Genomic DNA, 19251 nt, shown 5'->3' on the forward strand with positions numbered 1-19251 from the left:
TTAACACAATTCTCAATACAAAGTTTAAAAAGAATTTTTTTTATCCTCAAATAGGATGGACAGTTCAAGCCAAGGCAAGATAAATGTTTTTCATTTTCTTAAACCCAAAATTTCTAGAGTATCAGCTTATGGAAATATTTCCCCTGGTGTTATGCTAACCTGTTGGGGCTGTTTAGATGTATCTTCCTTAACATTAACTTAATTAAACTGTTTTCACATCTACTCCACTGAATGCATATGTCTGAGAAGCATTTCATGGTTATTAGTATTTTTTTTTTTTTAGGATTGTGGAAAAGGGATATTATAGTGAACGAGATGCTGCAGATGCTGTTAAACAAATCCTGGAGGCAGTTGCTGTAAGTATGAAGTGACAGCAGTAGTGTAACTTTTGGTAAACTTTCCTTCTTACAGAATCATCAGTTAACTAGTGTACATCTGTGACCAGCCGTAACATTTACAACAAAACAGTATGCAATACTTTGTAGAATATATGTTGATAAATGTACATTTTCTATTGATTACTCCCTGAGAGATGCAATCCTCCTGTATAATACCATAAGTTTGTTAAAATAATTTCCGTTATTATGAAATCCAATCAGACTTTGGTGCTGGTGCCTATACTTGTTCTCTTCTCTTTCTTTCCATTTCTTGAGTTTGTTTCCTTATTGTTTTTGTTATTTGGCAGGGAAGTGGAGGAAGGTTGAATGTGACAAATATAGATCTTGGAGCATAGAGATTATTGATTTTTCTTTCAAGACAAGTAGTAAATGAATTAAAGTTAAAAATACTGACAATTGTATTTTTTAAAGGAAAAATATAAGTTAATGTTTCTAACTAGAATAAAGTTTTGAAAGTTGATGATAGAAACATGCATACACATTTACAGAAATATGTAATTTTGAGAAGCTTGTTTGGATTGAATTAATAAGGAAACATTTGCCTAGATGAAACAGACTCCACTGATGAAATTTTTCCCATATGTTTAATGGTGTCTGATATGTGCTGGAACACTTTGATGATTATTCACTTATTGAATATAAAGTCAGAACAAATTACTCTCTGAACAAACAGGATGAAGCCCAAGCGGAGATATTTATCAGCATTAAAGAGACAAATCTATAAAATATACTCAGAATTAAGATATATTCTATTGTGTGGAGTCAATTATCTAACTAAAATCATCATTCAGTATCTTGAGAAATCAACCACAGTGACAAGATCACATGTCCTGTGAATTTTACCCCAACCAAAACAGAAAAGAGGGAAGGAGGGAAGGGAGCCAAGGAGGGAGAGAAGAAGGAAAGAAAGTAGGAAGGACTCTGATATCTAACTAGCTTGTCTATCATTGATGAAAAGGAAAAACAGTCTTCACAATCTCCACAGGACTCCTAGAGATAGCAGATCTGTGGTCTGACCAAATCCATGATTGAGCTATCAGCACCAAGTTCAATTGGATATATAGCCCAGTCTTTCCAAATTATTCCTTCCTATACAAGTGTTTTGGTCTTTTTGCTGTGGTAGGGTATGAAAAGTTTGAAGGTGGAGAGGATGCCCTGGAATTTTACTCTAAATATACAGTGCAGTTCCTGATTATATGAATATTTTATTTCAAATTCATCCTCTTACCATACCCAAAATAACCCCTCCACTCCAGAGTTTTCATCACACGCAGTATAGTTACCATCCCTGGTTTCTTAAGCTTGCCAGCTTGGGAATGATTTTTAACTCTTCCGTTACCTTCTCTCCTCATAGCTACCTTTCCAACTTCAGTGGGGTCTTCCTTCTACTGCCCCTGAACCTAATCCTGCTCCCTACCATGCGATGACTGCTCCTGAGTGCTTTATTAAACAAACAAGCAAACAACTACTTCTAGTTACTTCCAGTTCCTGTCATTAAATATATAAGTCTAGAATTCTCTTTTCCAGTCCTTGTTTTCGTCTTGTCACTTCTGAGTTCAATAATGGCAGTTATTTGTAATTTAAATTTTTAAATTTTTAAATTTTTTAAAAATTTAATTAATTTTTAAATTTCCATTTATTTTTGAGAGAGAGAGTGCGAGCGAGCAGGGGAGGGGCAGAGAGGGAGACGCAGAATCCGAAGCAGACTCCAGGCTCTGAGCTGTCAGCACAGAGCCTGACATGGTGTTTGAATTCATGAACCACAAGATCATAACCTGAGCTGAAGTCAGATGCTCAGCCGACTGAGCCACTCGGGCGTCCTTATGCCTTTCTTAAATACCCATTTAAAAACTTCATTTCTCGGGGCGCCTGGGTGGCGCAGTCAGTTAAGCGTCCGACTTCAGCCAGGTCACGATCTCGCGGTCCGGGAGTTCGAGCCCCACGTCAGGCTCTGGGCTGATGGCTCAGAGCCTAGAGCCTGTTTCTGATTCTGTGTCTCCCTCTCTCTCTGCCCCTCCCCCGTTCATGCTCTGTCTCTCTCTGTCCCAAAAATAAATAAACGTTGAAAAAAAAATTTTTTTAAACTTCATTTCTCATTACTATATATGATAGATTATCTATTTAAATAAGCATGCTGGCAGTGGCCCACTGTCAATTTATCCAAATCACGCAGGCAGCTGGTATAACAGTTAAGAGGACTTAGGGAGTCAGAGCTTGGTTCAGTTTCTAGATATGTGAGCTTGGGCCCTATCACTAAACACTTCTGAGCCTCAGTTTCCTCATGTAAAATAGGCATAATATTTAACCTAACAGAGTAGTAGAAAAGACTAAATAAGCTGATAGCAATGTTCAAAAGAGAGGGAAAAGGGCAACTTCAGACTCAGTATATTCGTATAAAGATGTATTAGATGTTGAAAATCTATACGTACATCCCTACTCCCCAGCTAAGTACTAAAATCAAAAACAATTGACAATAGTCAGTGCTCAATAAATATTTACCAACTAAATAACTGAAAATGCATCAAAATAAAAATAGTCACTATTCTGCGTTTTGTCTTTCTAGATGCTGATACATTTAGTGAAACATGCTTACTATCATTTTTCTGCTCATTTCATATGAAACAAAGCTTTCTTTATAACTTGCTTCCATTCATGAGATTCTTTTCTGCTCCCTTACTATCATTTAATTCTTTTCCCGTCATTCAAAACGCACCTTCTTCAATATGTTCTTTCTGGCTGCTTCCATCCATTTAGGTCAGCGCTTGATTCTTTTGGTTTATCACAGTGGGCATGCTTCAATTTAGTGATACTCAGGTAGCTGACTGAGAGAACTCTGTCCTTATTCAGCGAACGAGAAATGAATGCTTTCATCATCAGACTTTTTCTACCTATTGGAGTTACACCAATTAAGGAATAAAAGGGCCCCCAACAGGGAGGGATGCCCCAGATAGGGGTACCTCACATAGAAAAGAGGGCCTAGACTTCAACTCTATTCCAGATCTTGCAAGATGGATTGTTTAGTCTACTATTAATTGTCAATTTAAAGCAAACAAACAAAAAACTTGTTATTCTATCTACTCAGAAAGCTCCAGTTTGAGAAGTTACCGAGCAAAGGCGGGAGGGGGGGGGACAAAAAGAGAAAGAGGCACGCTGAGAAATAGACTCTTAACTCCAGAGAACAAACTGATGGTTACCGGAGGGGAGGTTTGTGGGGAGATGGGTTAAATAGGTGTTGGGGATTAAGGAGTGCACTTGTTGTGATGAGCCCCAGATGATGTATGGAACTATTGAACCACTATACTGTATACCTGAAACTAGTATTACACTGTATGTTAACTAACTGGAGTTTAAATAAAAACTTACATAATAAAAAAAAAGTACTAAATAAAGAAATAAGTAAGAGCAAAAAAAAAAAAATTAGATTGCCACATTCAAGTCACTCTTTGAAAGAAGTTTTACAAAAATTTTCTCTGATTGCTACAACTAAAGATTAACTTAGAGAAAAAAATAATAATTTTCCTAAATGTTTCCACAGGTAGAATAAGCAAGCAATTTAAAACTTATGGGAAGTGGCTGACATTTATGAAATAGTTTATTGTCAACTACATAGCTATAGATAGCTATAAAAATAGGACAGTTGGGAACTCAAAGTAATCAGTGATACATCTCACATTTCCTCTGGATCACACACTTAGAAGACTATATCTAGGCTGGCTTTTGAAAGCACAGAAGCAGAAAGCTTGAAGATTGAAAAGTTCTTGGGAAATATGTTGTGTGGATAATTATACCTCTTAGGTAACAAATCTCACAATCCTTCCCTTCCTCCCCACTTCATCCCAATTCTTGCCCCAAATATTTCACAGTATTTGTCTGACTGTAATCTTGCTCCTTCTGCTTTTTAGCTTTAAATAGAATTTATGAAAGCTTTTAAAGTGAATGTGAAAGATGTTTCCCTCTTTGAGTTTGAATTCATCCAGTTAGTCTTTGAGGGCAGATCATTAAGCCTTCTTGAGTATTCTATCTTCCTGAAATGAATTCCAGGTAGTCCCAAATTAGATGGTCTAGGTCAATCTGGACAGTTTGGAAGGGTCATCACGTCCTCATATGTCAGAAAGCACAATGCCAAGTCTTAAAGCCCTCCTTTTCCATTTACTTACAAGATAATCAGGGACTAGTCCCAACACCTCTGATGTCTCTTACTGTTGCCACCATCTCCAGTCCTTTTCTTGTTCTCCCTGATATCCTACTGTCCCTCTATTTCCAAAAAGAATTACTGTCTCCTTTTTTCCCCACTCCTGATGCCACTTTCCATCTTTTTTCTAGCCACAACTCTCTTAAGAGGATGTCTTAGTTTCAAAGCCATGACTTGAGCACCTGGAGAAACTTGTACATATAGAGTATATATTGAATTTAATAAAATAGAAGGAAATGGTTGAGGAACTTAAACATGTATGCTGCCCTAGTACATAGATTTGGGGTTAGAATTATTTTGAAGATTGTGATAATAGGGGTAAAGAGTTGTACACAAAAGCATCTAACCTTTTAAAGTTGTGGAAACCAAAATGGTATCTGAACATTGAAGTAAAACAGGAAGTGGACGTGAAAAAGATGAAATATTCCAGGCTTCTTGTGGTAAAAAATTTTTAAAACCTATAACCTCCCCTAAAAAAGGACAGATTTTTAGGGGTTGATTGTGCACACATCCCTGCCTGGAAGGATTATCAAGGCAAAGAGGATTTCAAAAAATGACATCTAGTTAATTGTTCTTCTCAGGATTGAGATGAGTGTGTTCACTATTGCAAAAGCTGGTTGAAGTGTCATGGACATGATGTGACTGAGTAGATGTGGTCTGATTCTTGTTTGATGACCTCAGATTATAGTCATTACAGATTTATTCATAGCTATTCTGTCAGGTTTCTGTTGATTAGAGCACAAGATTGACAGATTCATTGACTTTGGACCAGGGGAACTGGCTAATCTTAAGTAAGGGTGGGAAATATTGTCTAGTTAATGGTGGTGGTATCCAAAAACACAAAAAGGGAATAATGTAACAAAGAGGAATACTCACAGTGTCCTTATGAGGTCAGCAAAGGCATGGATTGTGTCTGTCTCTATACATGACCTATTAAGATTAATGTGAATAAAAAGAGAGAGAAATAGGGGAATTCAGGCTATAAGGGAATATAGTTTTAAGAAAGGTAACAAGTTTTAATTATGTTTAGAAATGCTTATTCCAAGCAGGTTTGTATAGACCATGAGACGAAGGATATTACCATATCATCACAATACCTTTTTGATTTTAAACAACCTTACTCTAATTGGTAATTTGGCCTATTTTCCATTCCTGTGACACTGTAATGCGCATATATGTATTCTGTTCCTCGGATACTGAATGCTCTGAAAAGCTAAAATTCAGAAAAAGCTGAGCAAAGAATTCTACCACCCACAACGGGGTCTCTAGGAGGACAAGGTCTTCTTTACACCGATATAATTTATGTGCGACAGCCTCTACCTATGGGCTACCAGGGTAGGACTCTCGGCTGGAAAGATTCCTTTGACAGTGATCTCCTTTTAAGAAAGAATGATTGTGTGGGAAATATCAAAGTGTTGTGGTTTGAAGGTGAACAGTGATCTTTTCTTTGTAAGTGTGCTTCTCTCCAAGGATGGTAGAGTGACTAAGGTTAGATTCTACTTAACTATTTCCATGTTCTTCCATTGTTTGTTTATTGGAAGATGGGGGCAGGACCATGAAATTTATTTCCTTCCTCTCTGGTAATAGTTCTCTGCCCAAAAGCTGAAGAATTCCCTGTCTTGAGAGAATGAAGTCCTAGTTTGTGTTGTATGTGTATCTACAACTTCTAAAGTCTTTGGCCCATAAAAATGAATTTTTATTTTGGGAATGGCCAATTCAGATGTAGTGTTAAAAACATGAACAATTCTCTCAAATAGTCAGGTAGAATATTTTTTCATTTCTAGAAGGAGAGCATTCAAGCAATGTTATAATATTCTGTTAATGTCACTCTTTGAACATGGAATTTTTATTTTCTTATCATTAAATAATTCAGGAACAAATTTTGCAAACGTTTTACAAAATATTTTTATCTGCCTAATAAATGAGAAATATGTGATTCAATGAAGATGTCAAATTAACATACAGGCATAGGCCTAGATCACGGCCTATGCACATTGTACCAGTCATGGAAACAGAAGGTTAACTTGGTTTTCTTATTTTAATCACTGTCTTCCATCCCATCTCAAGGGTTTAGCTCCTGAATGAGGAATGCTCACAAATGTCCAGTTTACTCACTTTGACTGAGATGTAGAATTTCTCAGTGAGGACAGTGGGAACACTAGTTTCATTTGGGCAAGGCAGCTCTTTATAAGTGGTTAGCATCCCTGCCTGTCTTAACCCATTCTGGTTGCTGTCACAGAATACCGTAGGCTGGCTTAAACAATGAACATTTATTTCTCACAGTTCTGGAGGCTGGGAGCTCCAGACCAGATGCCAGCGTGGTCGGATTTTTGGTGAGGACTGTGTTCCTGATTTACAGACTGATGCCTTCTTTCCACATCCTCACATGGTGACGTGAGTGAGCTCTGGTTCCTTCATTTTCTTATACAGGCGCTAATCCCTTCATGGGACTCCACCCTCAAGACCTGAGATCTAATTACCTCCCACGGCTTCACCTCCAAATACCATCACACTAAGGACTAGGACTTCAACATTTGAATTCTTGGAGACACAAACATTCATCCACAGTATTAGCTTCAATACACTGAATGCCAGGTAGAGACCCAGATATTGTGACCACAGACAAGAAAAAGAGTTTCACACAATTTCCAATGCATCTAAGTGGAACCTTCTCCATATTCTGTTTGTTCTCTCTCTCTCTGTCTCTCTCTGTCTCTCTGTCTCTTTCAACCTCTCTCCCTTCCTCCTTTCTTCTCTTCTTACCTCTCTTTACCTTACAAATTCCAGAGAATCATTACCATCCGAAGATTCAAATGTAAACAACATTTGCAGTGCCAGACACCCTAACAATTCCTATTAACTTTTTGGCCTACTTTAAAGAAAAATTTCAGTACCATTATGGGTTTCAAAATGTTTTTTTGACCTAGGGCAAGAATATATTCCTCATTCCAATGTCCCACTTTATCATTCTACCTTTTGTAAATGTAACTTAAGGCCCCTCTGTGCTATATCCTCTTTATTTTTAGCTCATAAAAGAAGCATGGGATAAATCTCCTGTATTTAACATGCTGTATATTTAATATTAATCTTTCACAATTCCCAAACCTTGGGATTTCTCCAGATTTTTTTGCTTAAAGTTTACAGGGCCTGATTTGCCAATTTTTTTTTCAAGGAAATACCGCCCTATTTATTTTCAATCTGTAAAATTTACCTGGAATGTCAGGGCTCTGCCTACTATGTTATAAACAGTTGGTGGATTAAATAAAAAACTACTTACCTATGTACTACACCCTTGAAAATAGTCAAAACTCAGATTTTACTAATAGGACATCCAAGTCATTTAAAAAATATATAGGGGTGCCGGGGTGGCTCAGTCAGTTGAGTGTCCAACTTGGGCTTAGGTCATAATCTCATGGCTCGTGAGTTCGAACACCGATTGGGCTCTGTGCTGACAGTGCAGAGCCTGGAACCTGCTTTGGATTATGTGTCTTTCTCGGTCTCTGCCCCTCCCCTGCTTGCTGTCTCTCTCAAAAGTAAACAAACATTAAAAATTTTTTTAAGGGGCGCCTGGGTGGTTCGGTCAGTTAGGCGGCCGACTTCGGCTCAGGTCATGATCTCGCGGTCCGTGAGTTCGAGCCCTGCGTCGGGCTCTGTGCTGACAGCTCAGAGCCCGGAGCCTGTTTCAGATTCTGTGTCTCCCTCTCTCTCTCTGTCCCTTCCCCGTTCATGCTCTGTCTCTCTCTGTCTCAAAAATAAGTAAATGTTAAAAAAAATTTAAAAAAAATTTTTTTTAAATAAAAGGAATATGTAAGTTGCATAATTGTATTGGCAGTGTCCACCAGGAAAATGAATAGTTTACACACATAACTTGGGATGCAGACAAGGATTGGTCACATTTAACTGTCTTTTGTTTTCTTTATGGGGCAGTTTATACTGAACTGAAAGTATAACAAGACTTTCAGTTCTAAATTTGACCTACATGTTGGAGATAATTGCATTGTCCTTTCTGTGGTCATCAGTTTTCTTCGCATTTACTTTTTGTTATTTAAAAGACTGCTTGAATCTTTGGGATCCTTCATGATTTAGAAGAGAAAAACAGGGGCACTGGGGTGGATCAGTCAGTTAAGTGTCTGACTCCTGATTTTGGCTCAGGTCATGATCTCACAACTCATGAGATCAAGCCTCGTATCAGGCTCTGTGCTGAGAGTGCAGAGCCTGCTTGGGACTCTACCCCCCCCCCCCCAAACTTGCTTGTGTGTGTGCGCTCACACACATTCTCAAAATAAATTTTTAAAAAAGAGAGAGAAAAACATACATCATATCATAACATTTCCCCACCTAACCCTCCACTGTCTCCCTATCACACTCACCCTTCTATGTGTGACCCTTAAAGTCCTACCTGGAAAGTCTCCTTGCGGACCTTATGATTCTCTCTCCATGTGCCTTCATTCATGGCACTTAAGTGACCTTTTATTCCTCCAATATGAGAAATTCTAGTCCTTGGAACTTTGAATTCTTGTTTGAAACTAGAATATAAATTCCCTGAGGGTTTGGACCCCATTGTACTATGTCCAATGTCTGGAATATTTCCTGATACATATTGAGTATTCTGTAAATATTTGTTGGATGATTTGACTGGCCAAAGATTCTTCATTACTTTATTCATTAATTCATTGATACATTCACTCACCACCTAAACAAACTACAAGTATTTATTGAGCATATACATAGTCCCTACTGTGGAGTCATGAAGAGACATGTGGCATGTATGTGCCAGGAGTTTATGTTCTTTAGTTCATCACTTGCTAAATACAGAATACTCAGTATGTTAATTTTCTATTACTGACTAACTGCCACAAATTTAACAGCTTAAAACAACTCATTATCTCACAGGTCTGTAGGTGTGAAGTCCAGTGGGCTCTACTGGGTTCTCTGCCTAGAGTCTCACAGGGTGGAAACCAAAGTGTTGGTCAGATGGGCTCTTATCTGTAGGCTCTAGGAAGAATCTGCTTCCTTGCTCAATTCAGGTTGTTGGCTAAATTCACTCTCATGTGGTTGTATGACTGATGTCCCTGTTTCCTTACTTCTTATCAGCCAGGAACTCTCAAAAGCTGCCTGTATTTCTTGGCACATGCCTCCCTCCATCTTCAAAGCCAACTAGAGAGCTTCAACTCCCTGTTTTTCTTTTCTGTTCCCAGCCAGAGAAATTCTCTGCTTTTCAAGGGCACATGAGATTTGATTAGGCCTACCTGAATAATCTCCCTTTTGTCATTTAATTTAATATAATCATGGAAATGCTACCTCATCATATGCATAGATTCCACCCACATTCACAGGGGAGGGCACTTAATATGGGGGCTAAGTCCATAGAGTGGTCATTCTTAGCATTCTGCCTATTCCACCCAGACCAACCTACTCTTAATAATCACTGTGTGATGCATGAGGTTTTTAACATAATGCATTTAACCTAATCAACTCCAAACATGGTTTCTGTAGGAAAGTAAATTAGGAGCCCAAAGGCTGACCCAGACATAAGGATAAATTCGAATGTCATTGGTTTTCAGGCCTTTCGGAGACTCATTCACTGACAAGTGTTTTGGTTTGTTTGTTTTCTAATATGTAGCACTTATTCTGTGTTCTCGTGCTCTTCCTTTTATTCTTTTCTCCTGTTGTTTTCTCCAGGTTTTATGTTAGGAAATCAATTCTGCTACTTCAAAGCATTAACCACAACAAGTATTTTCAAAGGTCTTCAAAACTATTTGCTGTATCTTAGAAAACAAGCTCAAACACAGATCAGCCATCAAAAAGAAAGAATGACGGCTGAGGCTGAGGCTGAGACTATGTGGCATCTTGGGACACCAAAATATAAATATACAATATACTCTGATACATTTCTTTTTTCGTGTTACTCTCTTTTATTTTGCTTTCCTTAATAATATGTCTTAGAAATCTTTCCATTTATATATTAGTTTGCTATTGCTGTGTCACAAATTAAGACAAACTTAAGCATAACACAACACTCATATATCACCTCATAGTTCTGATAGGACAGAAATTGGGTGTGACATGACTAGATTCTCTCCATTCCAAACTCAAGGTGTCAGCAGAGCTGTGTTTCTTTCTGGAGGCTCTGTGGAAGAATTTGCTTCCAGGCTCATTCGGTTTGTTGCTCATTCAGAATTCCTTGTGGTTGCCTTGACACTTACCTTCTTTGTCTTCAAGCCTACAGTGGCGATCACATTCTTCTCATGCTTTGAAATCTTAGACTTACTTTTCTGCCTTCCTCTTCTGCTTTTAAAGGCTCATGCAGTTATGTTGGGCCCATCTGGATAATGCAGAATAATCTCTATATTTTAAGGCCAAAGTGATGAGTAACCCTAACTATATTTGCAAAGTTCTTTTTGCCATGTTACGTAGCATGTTTATAGTCCTGTGGGATTAGAGCATAGGGTCTTCTTAGGGGTCATAATTCTGTCTACTACATTTTAGTGCATGTGGATCTTTTTCACTCTTTTCATTGCTACAGGGTAATTTATTTCATACTGTGGTTTCTATAATGTATTTATCCAGGTTCTAGATAGTTACTTAACATTTTTCCAGTTTAAAAAATTATAAATAGTATTATCATGAATATCCTTGCAAGCATATTGACACACAAGTAAAAATATTTCTTTAAGATATATTCTAAGAAGTGGCTTCTATGAGACAAAAAATATATTAATTTGGGGCACCTGGGTGGCTCGGTTGGTTGAGCGTCTGACTTCAGCTCAAGTCATGATCTCATCGTTGTGAGTTCAAGCCCCACATTGGGCTCTGTGCTGACAGCTCAGAGCCTGGAGCCTGCTTCAGATTCTGTGTCTCCCTCTCTCTGACCCCCCACCACTTGAGCTCTGTCTCTCTCTCTCACCCTCTCTCAAAAATTAATTAACATTAAAAAAATAAAAAAATAATTTTATACATTTTATAGTTGCTGCTAAATTGCAAGGCTTTAACAATCTGCAATCCTGCCAGTAGTATGAGTCTGCCTCTTTACCAACATATGCATCTAACCAATCCTGGATAAAATCAGTCTTTTTTTGGGGGGGGGGGAGTAATATATGTGGTAAAAATAATTCATTACTTTGATGTACTTTTTCTAATTATAATACTAAAATGTCATGAATATTTCCTGGGTTTACAGGACATTTTCAATCCTCTGTGAGTGAGTCATCATATTCTTTACCTTTTCCTATTTCTTGCTTTCTTTGTAATGATTTTTGTTTTTTTTTTTCTTTTCTTAGTATCTAGGAGCTCCTTATATATTCAAATTTTAATCTGTATCATACCTATCTTTGTATGTAATCTGTATCATATTGATAGATGAAGTAAATGTTTTTTCCTAGTTTTGCTTTGCTTATGCTATCTTGTGCAATTTTCGTTTTTTATAGTGATTTGAACTGGGTTTTTTTTTACATTTTAATTTAAATTCCATTTAGTTAACATACAGTGTAATGTTAGTTTCAGATGTACAATATAGTGATTCAATATGTCCATAAACATCCAGTGCTCATCACAACAAGTGCACTCCTTAATCCCTATCATCTATTTTACTCATCCCCCCCAACTGACCTCCCCATTGGTAACCAGTAGTTTGTTTGATTAGACAATTCCATACATCTTGCTATGCTCAGTATGATAAATATAGTTACCATCTGTCACCATTCAGTTATCTCAATATTATTGACTATATTTCCTCTGCTCTACTTTCATCCCCATAACTTACTTATTTTATAACTGGAGCTTTGAACCTATTAATCCCCTTCACCCCTCCAACCCCCTCTCCTCTCACAACCACCAGTTTGCTTTCTGTATTTATGATTCTGTTTCTGTTTTATTATACACACACACACACACACACACACACACACACACACATATATATTACATCTTCCTTATCCATCCATCTATGGATGGACACTTAGGTTGCTTCTGTATCTTGGTGTGAGTTTAGTGAGCTTATGTGTGCATTTACATTTTTAGTTCTTCTGGTGGATTACTTTTGTAACTTTAAACAATATCCTTCAACTTCTATTTTATGTTTCATTAAACTTAAACAGTATATATCATCTTTCCACTGAGAAAAAATAAGGAAAGTAACATACATACATTTCCTTTTATTCATCTCCACCTTCAGATTCTCTCTTGTCATGTCTCTGTTTTACATTGGTAAGGGTTATATCATTTATATTTACATATCTTATGTATTTGTTTGGGTTCAACATTTAAATGGTCTTGATGCTCATCACTAGCCCTTTATCGCATTTTTTTCTCTTATTACGTGGCTGAATGTATTCATTCAAGTAGTTGAGTTTTTGTCTCTCTTTGTGTCTTCTTGTTTTTTCTGTTTGCAGAAGGATGTAGCAGCAATATATCCCCTGAGTTCTTTCATGACTTTTATGTCCACTTTATACTTGGAGGACATATTGTAATATTTGCAGGACACCTGGCTCTCACCTCAGCAATCTGTATGCATTCCTCTGTGGTCTCCTTGCACTGAAAGCTGCCTTGCAAAAATCTGACACCACCTTGATATTTCCCTTCGTAGAGATGGTCTGCTTTCTTCTGCCTACAGGTCTAAGAATCCTTTCTTCATCCTTGAAGGTCAATAACTTAAGCAGTTGTGTGTCAGTTTCCCCAGCTCTTTTCCTGTGAGGAAAGCAGCACTAGCATTTCCCCCCCATCTTACAGTTGTGCACCAAACCATAGCTCAGAACAGCTGTACAAACAGTGGAACCAAAGTTGATACAACTCCCAGCCTAGTCTAGGCCTGACCACATTGCCTGGCATCTGTACAAGTCTTCTTTATTGGCCTTTGGGATTCTGGGTCTTTTAAGTTTCAATGTGTACAAAAAGTCTAATTTAAGCAATCTTGTGGGCTTTTGATAATTTCCTATACTTATCTCTTTAAGTCAAATCAGATGGAACATTTGAGCTATTTTGGTTTCTGTAACTCTCTGGTCCATTTCTTATGGAACTTCTGAACTCTTATCTAAGGTTCTTCCTCCCCCTTCATTCACCTATAAGAAATTCTGAAGCTAAATACATGTCTTTGTTTTCATTTTTTCTTTTTCTGAGAGACAGAAGTTCAGAATTTCAGCAAATCTACTTCCTTCCCTGTGCTCCGTGCATTTTCTACTACTGCTGTATAGTGGTAGCTACCCTGTATTCTGCTTTGTTGTACATGGGCCTGTCTTCTGAAAGAGGCAGATTATCTCTAAGCTAGGAATAATGATTTATTCTCCTGTATCTGTCATCCTTTTCCTCTGCCTTCTCCCCTCCTTACAAGCACACAAACAACACCTTATACCGCAGTGTACTCATAGCACATAACAAACACAATACATATTCACTGACTTGAATCCAATTGTTTACAAAAAAACTTGTTTAGGATCCCAGAATTTTGAGTGCTAGGAATATTTTAGAACTAGCCATGATTTCTAAAAGACAGTGGGACTTCAAATACATTTAATAATTCAATAAACTCAAGTCACATTACTTTCAAAAATCACACCGCTTTAAAAAATGATCGTGTTAATCCAGTTTTGCAGGAGAGCACTTTTTGTGGAATATTATGTATTTTAAAATCTAAATGTACATCGCATATTTCCCTATGTTTTGGAACAGGTATCTAATTTCATAGAGCTTGACATGCTGATAGATACAGGGAGAAATAATGTTGAAAAACACAATTTCTCACACATACACTTTGCATTCTAGTCTTGGCTTCTACTCCTCACACTTTAACCTGGAAGCACTTACATTTTTTCATGAATAATATATTGAACGTGTCATAGGTTCTGACAATCTGTGTAATCTATCCTTTGAAATACTCCTTTGAATGTTTGAATTCATTCAAAACTACAGTATCCAACTTTTAAATCATCTTCCTGCTTTTGCCTGTGAAGTTATTGCTATAGAGACTTAGCCACGCTCAGGGTTTAATGGCTCTGGATCCTGCAGAATTCCAGAAATGCCACCTTATTTTAAGTTGAATATCATTGAGAAAGAGCCCTATTACACACTGATTCACAATGTTCATACTTTCTGTTTATGCATATAGTAGGCCATTTGGTAGAGGCTAAATGATTATGCTATCTTTTGCTAGAAAGCAGAAAGAAGAATCTTGAGAGGAAGATTCTTCCTCTCAAGTCACATGTGTGACTACCTTAATAGTAGTAACACCAGCCATCACTACCATGTGTTACTGACTGTGGACCAAGCTTTAGGGTGTCTGGGTGGCTTAGCTGGTGAAGCGTCCAACTTTGGCTCAGGTCATGATCTCACAGTCTGTGAGTTCAAGCCCCACGTCAGGCTCTGTGTTGACAGCTCAGAGCCTGGAGTCTGCTTTGGATTCTTTGTCTCCCTCTCTCTCTGCCCCTCCCCGCCCTCATGCTCTGTCTCTGTCTCTCTCTCTCTCTGTCTGTCAAAAATCAATAAGCATTTTTTTTTAAAAAAAGTACTTACTGTAGACCAGCTTTAGCTAAAAAATTCATGTACATCAGTTTACTTAATCTTCATACCTATAAGGCTGTCTAATTATATTAATTTCACAGATAAAGAAATTGAGACTCAGAAAGATTAGGTAACTTTCCCAAGGTCATATAACTGGCTCATGGCGGAGTCAGGACTGGAACACAAAATCAAAGATGACTTCAGAGTTTATTATCTTAGGTCCTCTGCTGTCTGCCTTCCCCTATAAATTATGTTGGACCCAAAGCCAGAGACACTGATGACCAGAGACCTAAGCACGGCAAGAAGTCAAGGGCTAGCAGTGAAATGAGGCAAGCAAGGTACATCCACTTTAAAGATCACATAGCAGGAAAAAACTCGCATTTTTTAAAAAAGACACAGGTGCTTTGCAGCAGGTGTACCTCTTAGGTTTGCTTCTGCTTTTTTACTCTTGGATTCAGTTCTTGAAAGCTACTTGTTTGACATAATGAGAATCACTTTACATGCTATAATTAAAAAATTAAATCTGTCTCAAATAAATTAAGAATATGTGCAAATGCATATTCCATTCTTTTTAGGACAAGTGTAGGTGGGAATAAGAATAGCTCCACAGATGTAACTCTTCCAGGTGCAGGCAGCTCTATAACTTAATCAATACCCAGAATGACGGTAACATCAAAAGTGAAACATCCCCAGTGTGAGTCAGCGGTAAGAAACTGGATAGAAGACTACGTACTCAATTCTTTGTAGCTACATTCAACTTCCATTTAATTATTGTATTTCTTTACAAGTAGTTGCCCTTTTTTGCCAGTTTTTGGGGGGCACAAATGTAGTGCAGTACTCCTGGGCTGATTATTCAGGCTGGTCTTAACTGGCATACTCAGCTCCAGAGCCTACTGATGACTACAGGCTGATGCTTAAATAGCAGCTCCCGATGCTTTCAAATATCGTAAAGAGCTTTGGGGGTAGGATATACTGTCTCCATTTACCATAAGCCACTGCTCCCCAGCCTAGTGAGTAAGACCACAGACTCCAGGCCAGACTATTTAAATTCAAATTCCAGAACTGCTACTAATTGTATGAGCTTCAGCATGTTATTTAACTTGGCTGTTCTTAATGTGTAAAATGGAGATAATGGAATTATACGTAAAAATATTATATATAGGATTAATATGATACACCTAGGATATAATAGGATTGGTATATGTGGTAAATTACTTGGAACAGTGCCTGTCACATAGGAAGTGCTATAGAAAAGTTGTTAAATAAAAATATTTAAGTTCAAATGGGAGTTCCGAGCACTTCACTCTCGTATTATTCAACCCTCCTTTAGAAGTATTTGAGTTTGAGATTCCTAAATAATCTCTTAAAGTCTGAACTGGCTCTAGGATTCTTAGAGTAATCCTTCAGAGAGGGCTTTAAAAGAATTTGCGTGTAAAACACCTTGCTTATCTAAATTTATTATAATCCGAAACATTGTTTAATAAGACTTAATATCCTGGAAAGGCACTTGATGTTTTTTAAAGTATATATGAGTTGAGGCCACTTAAGGCTTAGAAGGAACTTCAACATATTGAAACCCTCAAGAGTTTGATAAAATTGTATTTTCTATTCTTTCAATAAAATACCACAGAACACAATAGATCATTTGATCATTTTATAAAGATCAAGAGATTTTATAATTGTCATAAAGCATAGAGAATCTCTGAACAATCACCATATACAGGCAAAGTTGATTTACTTTATAATTTTCTGAAGCATCACTGAAACGTTTTAATTACTAAATGGACTGTTGATACTAGTACTTAAAAATTAGTAACCTTCCATATAATTCCTCATATCAACGCTTTAAGAAGGTTGCTTTAATGATACACTTATATAATAATTATACCTTTCATGTATTTAGCATTTTTTTCCTATTTTGGTAAATGTTCATTTTTTTATCAATAAATCTTAAGAGATTTATAAATAATAAATTAAACATTGCATAAGTAGACTATAATAAATAAGCACATCATCTTTACTTGGAAGGAAATATGGCCTTTAATGGTTAAAACATTGATTCAACTATTTTGTAGATTTAAGAATTTTTTAGACGATTATCTCCAAGCCAAGCACTATTGCCTCTCTTAAACATAATATGATTTTTATCTTTTATATCTCTACAACTTTGGCTGAACTTCACATCTGGCACTTCTCTCAAGCACTCCTATGGGCTCACAAAAGGGGAAGAAATGCTTTCTAACCAAGGAGCAAGCTGAAACTATTTTTTCTTTGCTATAGTATGAAACCTCAGAAACTTATAAATGAGTACCGTAGAAATTTTGATCAACATTAAACTAAGTGCAGAGTTTCTTGCCGTTGTCATTCTTTCTTTCCCTAGCAGCTTTAACTGCATTAACTGGTAGCAGTTATGAGTGGCAGTAATAGGTTCAAAATGGTCTCAAATACTGAGGATAATTCCCATTTTAGGTATCGGATAGAATATTATTTAGAAACATTTCAAATGTCTGGAGTAACATTGACATTGTCTGCTTCTGGCCAAGATGGAATAAAAGGGACTAATTTACACTCTTTCTGAAACACAAACCAAAAACTCTGCATCATGGTTTCCAGACATTGAATATCTGGCAGCCCAGGACAATGATCCTTGAAAAAAGGAGCACAAGTAATATGAGTCCCACAATTACCTGAAGAGAGTTTCCAGACTGCCATATAGGGAGGGAGAAACCAAGAGCCACCCCGAAATCTCCCTGGGTTGAGGAGACAGAATAGAATCTGAGAGGTCAAGGAGACCATAGTTCACAGAGCAGCATGCCCTAGAGGAGAAAGCTACTCTGAGAGAAATCTCTGGAAAGCTGCAGATACCATTCCCCACAGGTCTTCTGCAGAGTACTGATCCACATGTGCATGTGAGAAGGCCAGGGAAAGAACCACAGAGCAGAGGGAACAATGCTTGCAGCGCACTTAGGGTTGAGAAGAGTCTGTGTTTCCAATAGACAGAGTAGACGAATTTAACAAAGTTTAAAAGCAAGCCTCAAAAGGATCAAACTGTTTACAAGTAGTGTAACTTAACTGCACCCAGTTAAGAATCATAATGTCTATCACCCAGTCAAAATTATGAGAAATGCATGCAAAAAGCACATCCATAGTGAGACTGGCTGAAAGCAAGTGGAAAAAATGAATCAAGAGGAATATCCTTAGAAATGACACAAGTGAAAGAAATAGTATATAGAGACATTGAAACAGTTGCTGTAACTGTATTCCATGTATTCAAGAGGGTAGAGGAAAGACTGAGGATGTAAAATACATGTTAAAAAAAAAGACCAAAATCAAACATCGGGAGATGAAAACTGCAACAAAATGTTTACTGGATGGAATGAACAGCAGATTAGACATTTCAGAATTAAAAGTGAACTTTAAGACATAGCATTATCCAAGGTGTAACACAAAGAAAAAATGACATCAGTAAGCTTTGGAACAACTTCAAATATATGTTTGAATATATATATATATATATATATATATATATATATATATATATGACTGGAATCATTGAAGAATGATGGGGGATTGAATATTTAAAGAAATAATATGCAAATGATTCCAAACTTAATGAAACTTATAAAGCCACACATCCAAGAATCTTAAGAAATTTCAAGCACAAGGAGCATGAAGAATGTGATACCAAGGCACAGCATATTCAGTATTCTTAGAACTAAAATAAGATACCATAAAAAGCATCCAGAGAAAAGACACATTATATCAGAAGAAGAAAGAAAAGGATGACATTAAATTTTCATCAGAAATAATGCAACTAAGTGGCGCCTGGCTGACTCAGTCGGTTAAGTGTCCACCCCTTGGTTTCCGCTCAGGTCATGATCTCACAGTGTGTAGGATTAAACCCCACATCAGACTCCTTGCTGACAGCACAGAGTCTGCTTGGGATTCTTTCTCTCCCTCTCTCTGTGCCCCCTGCCTTCCTTACCGGCATGTACATATGTGCTCTCTCACTCTCTCTTTCAAAATAAATAAACTTAAAAAAAGAGAAAGAATGCAAATAAGAGACATCAAAGCATTATTTTAAAAAAGCAGCCTGGTGTTCTAAACTTGGTGAAAATAACTTTCAAAAGTGAAGGCAAAATAAGGCCTTTATTCGTCATACACAACCTA

At 37.2% G+C, this 19251-nt stretch overlaps 1 protein-coding gene across 3 annotated transcripts in view; it reads left to right on the top strand.

Moving 5' to 3' along the window:
• CAMK4 (calcium/calmodulin dependent protein kinase IV) overlaps positions 1–19251 on the top strand; it is a 219016-nt gene that overhangs the window by 155950 nt on the left and 43815 nt on the right. For all 3 annotated transcript variants that reach the window (XM_047851916.1, XM_047851925.1, XM_047851933.1), the window contains one exon: positions 284–356. In XM_047851916.1, coding sequence (XP_047707872.1) covers positions 284–356 — 73 coding nt within the window. The remainder of the gene's footprint in view (positions 1–283; positions 357–19251) is intronic.

The sequence above is a fragment of the Prionailurus viverrinus genome, chromosome A1 (assembly GCF_022837055.1).
Source record: "Prionailurus viverrinus isolate Anna chromosome A1, UM_Priviv_1.0, whole genome shotgun sequence".
NCBI lineage: Eukaryota > Metazoa > Chordata > Mammalia > Carnivora > Felidae > Prionailurus > Prionailurus viverrinus.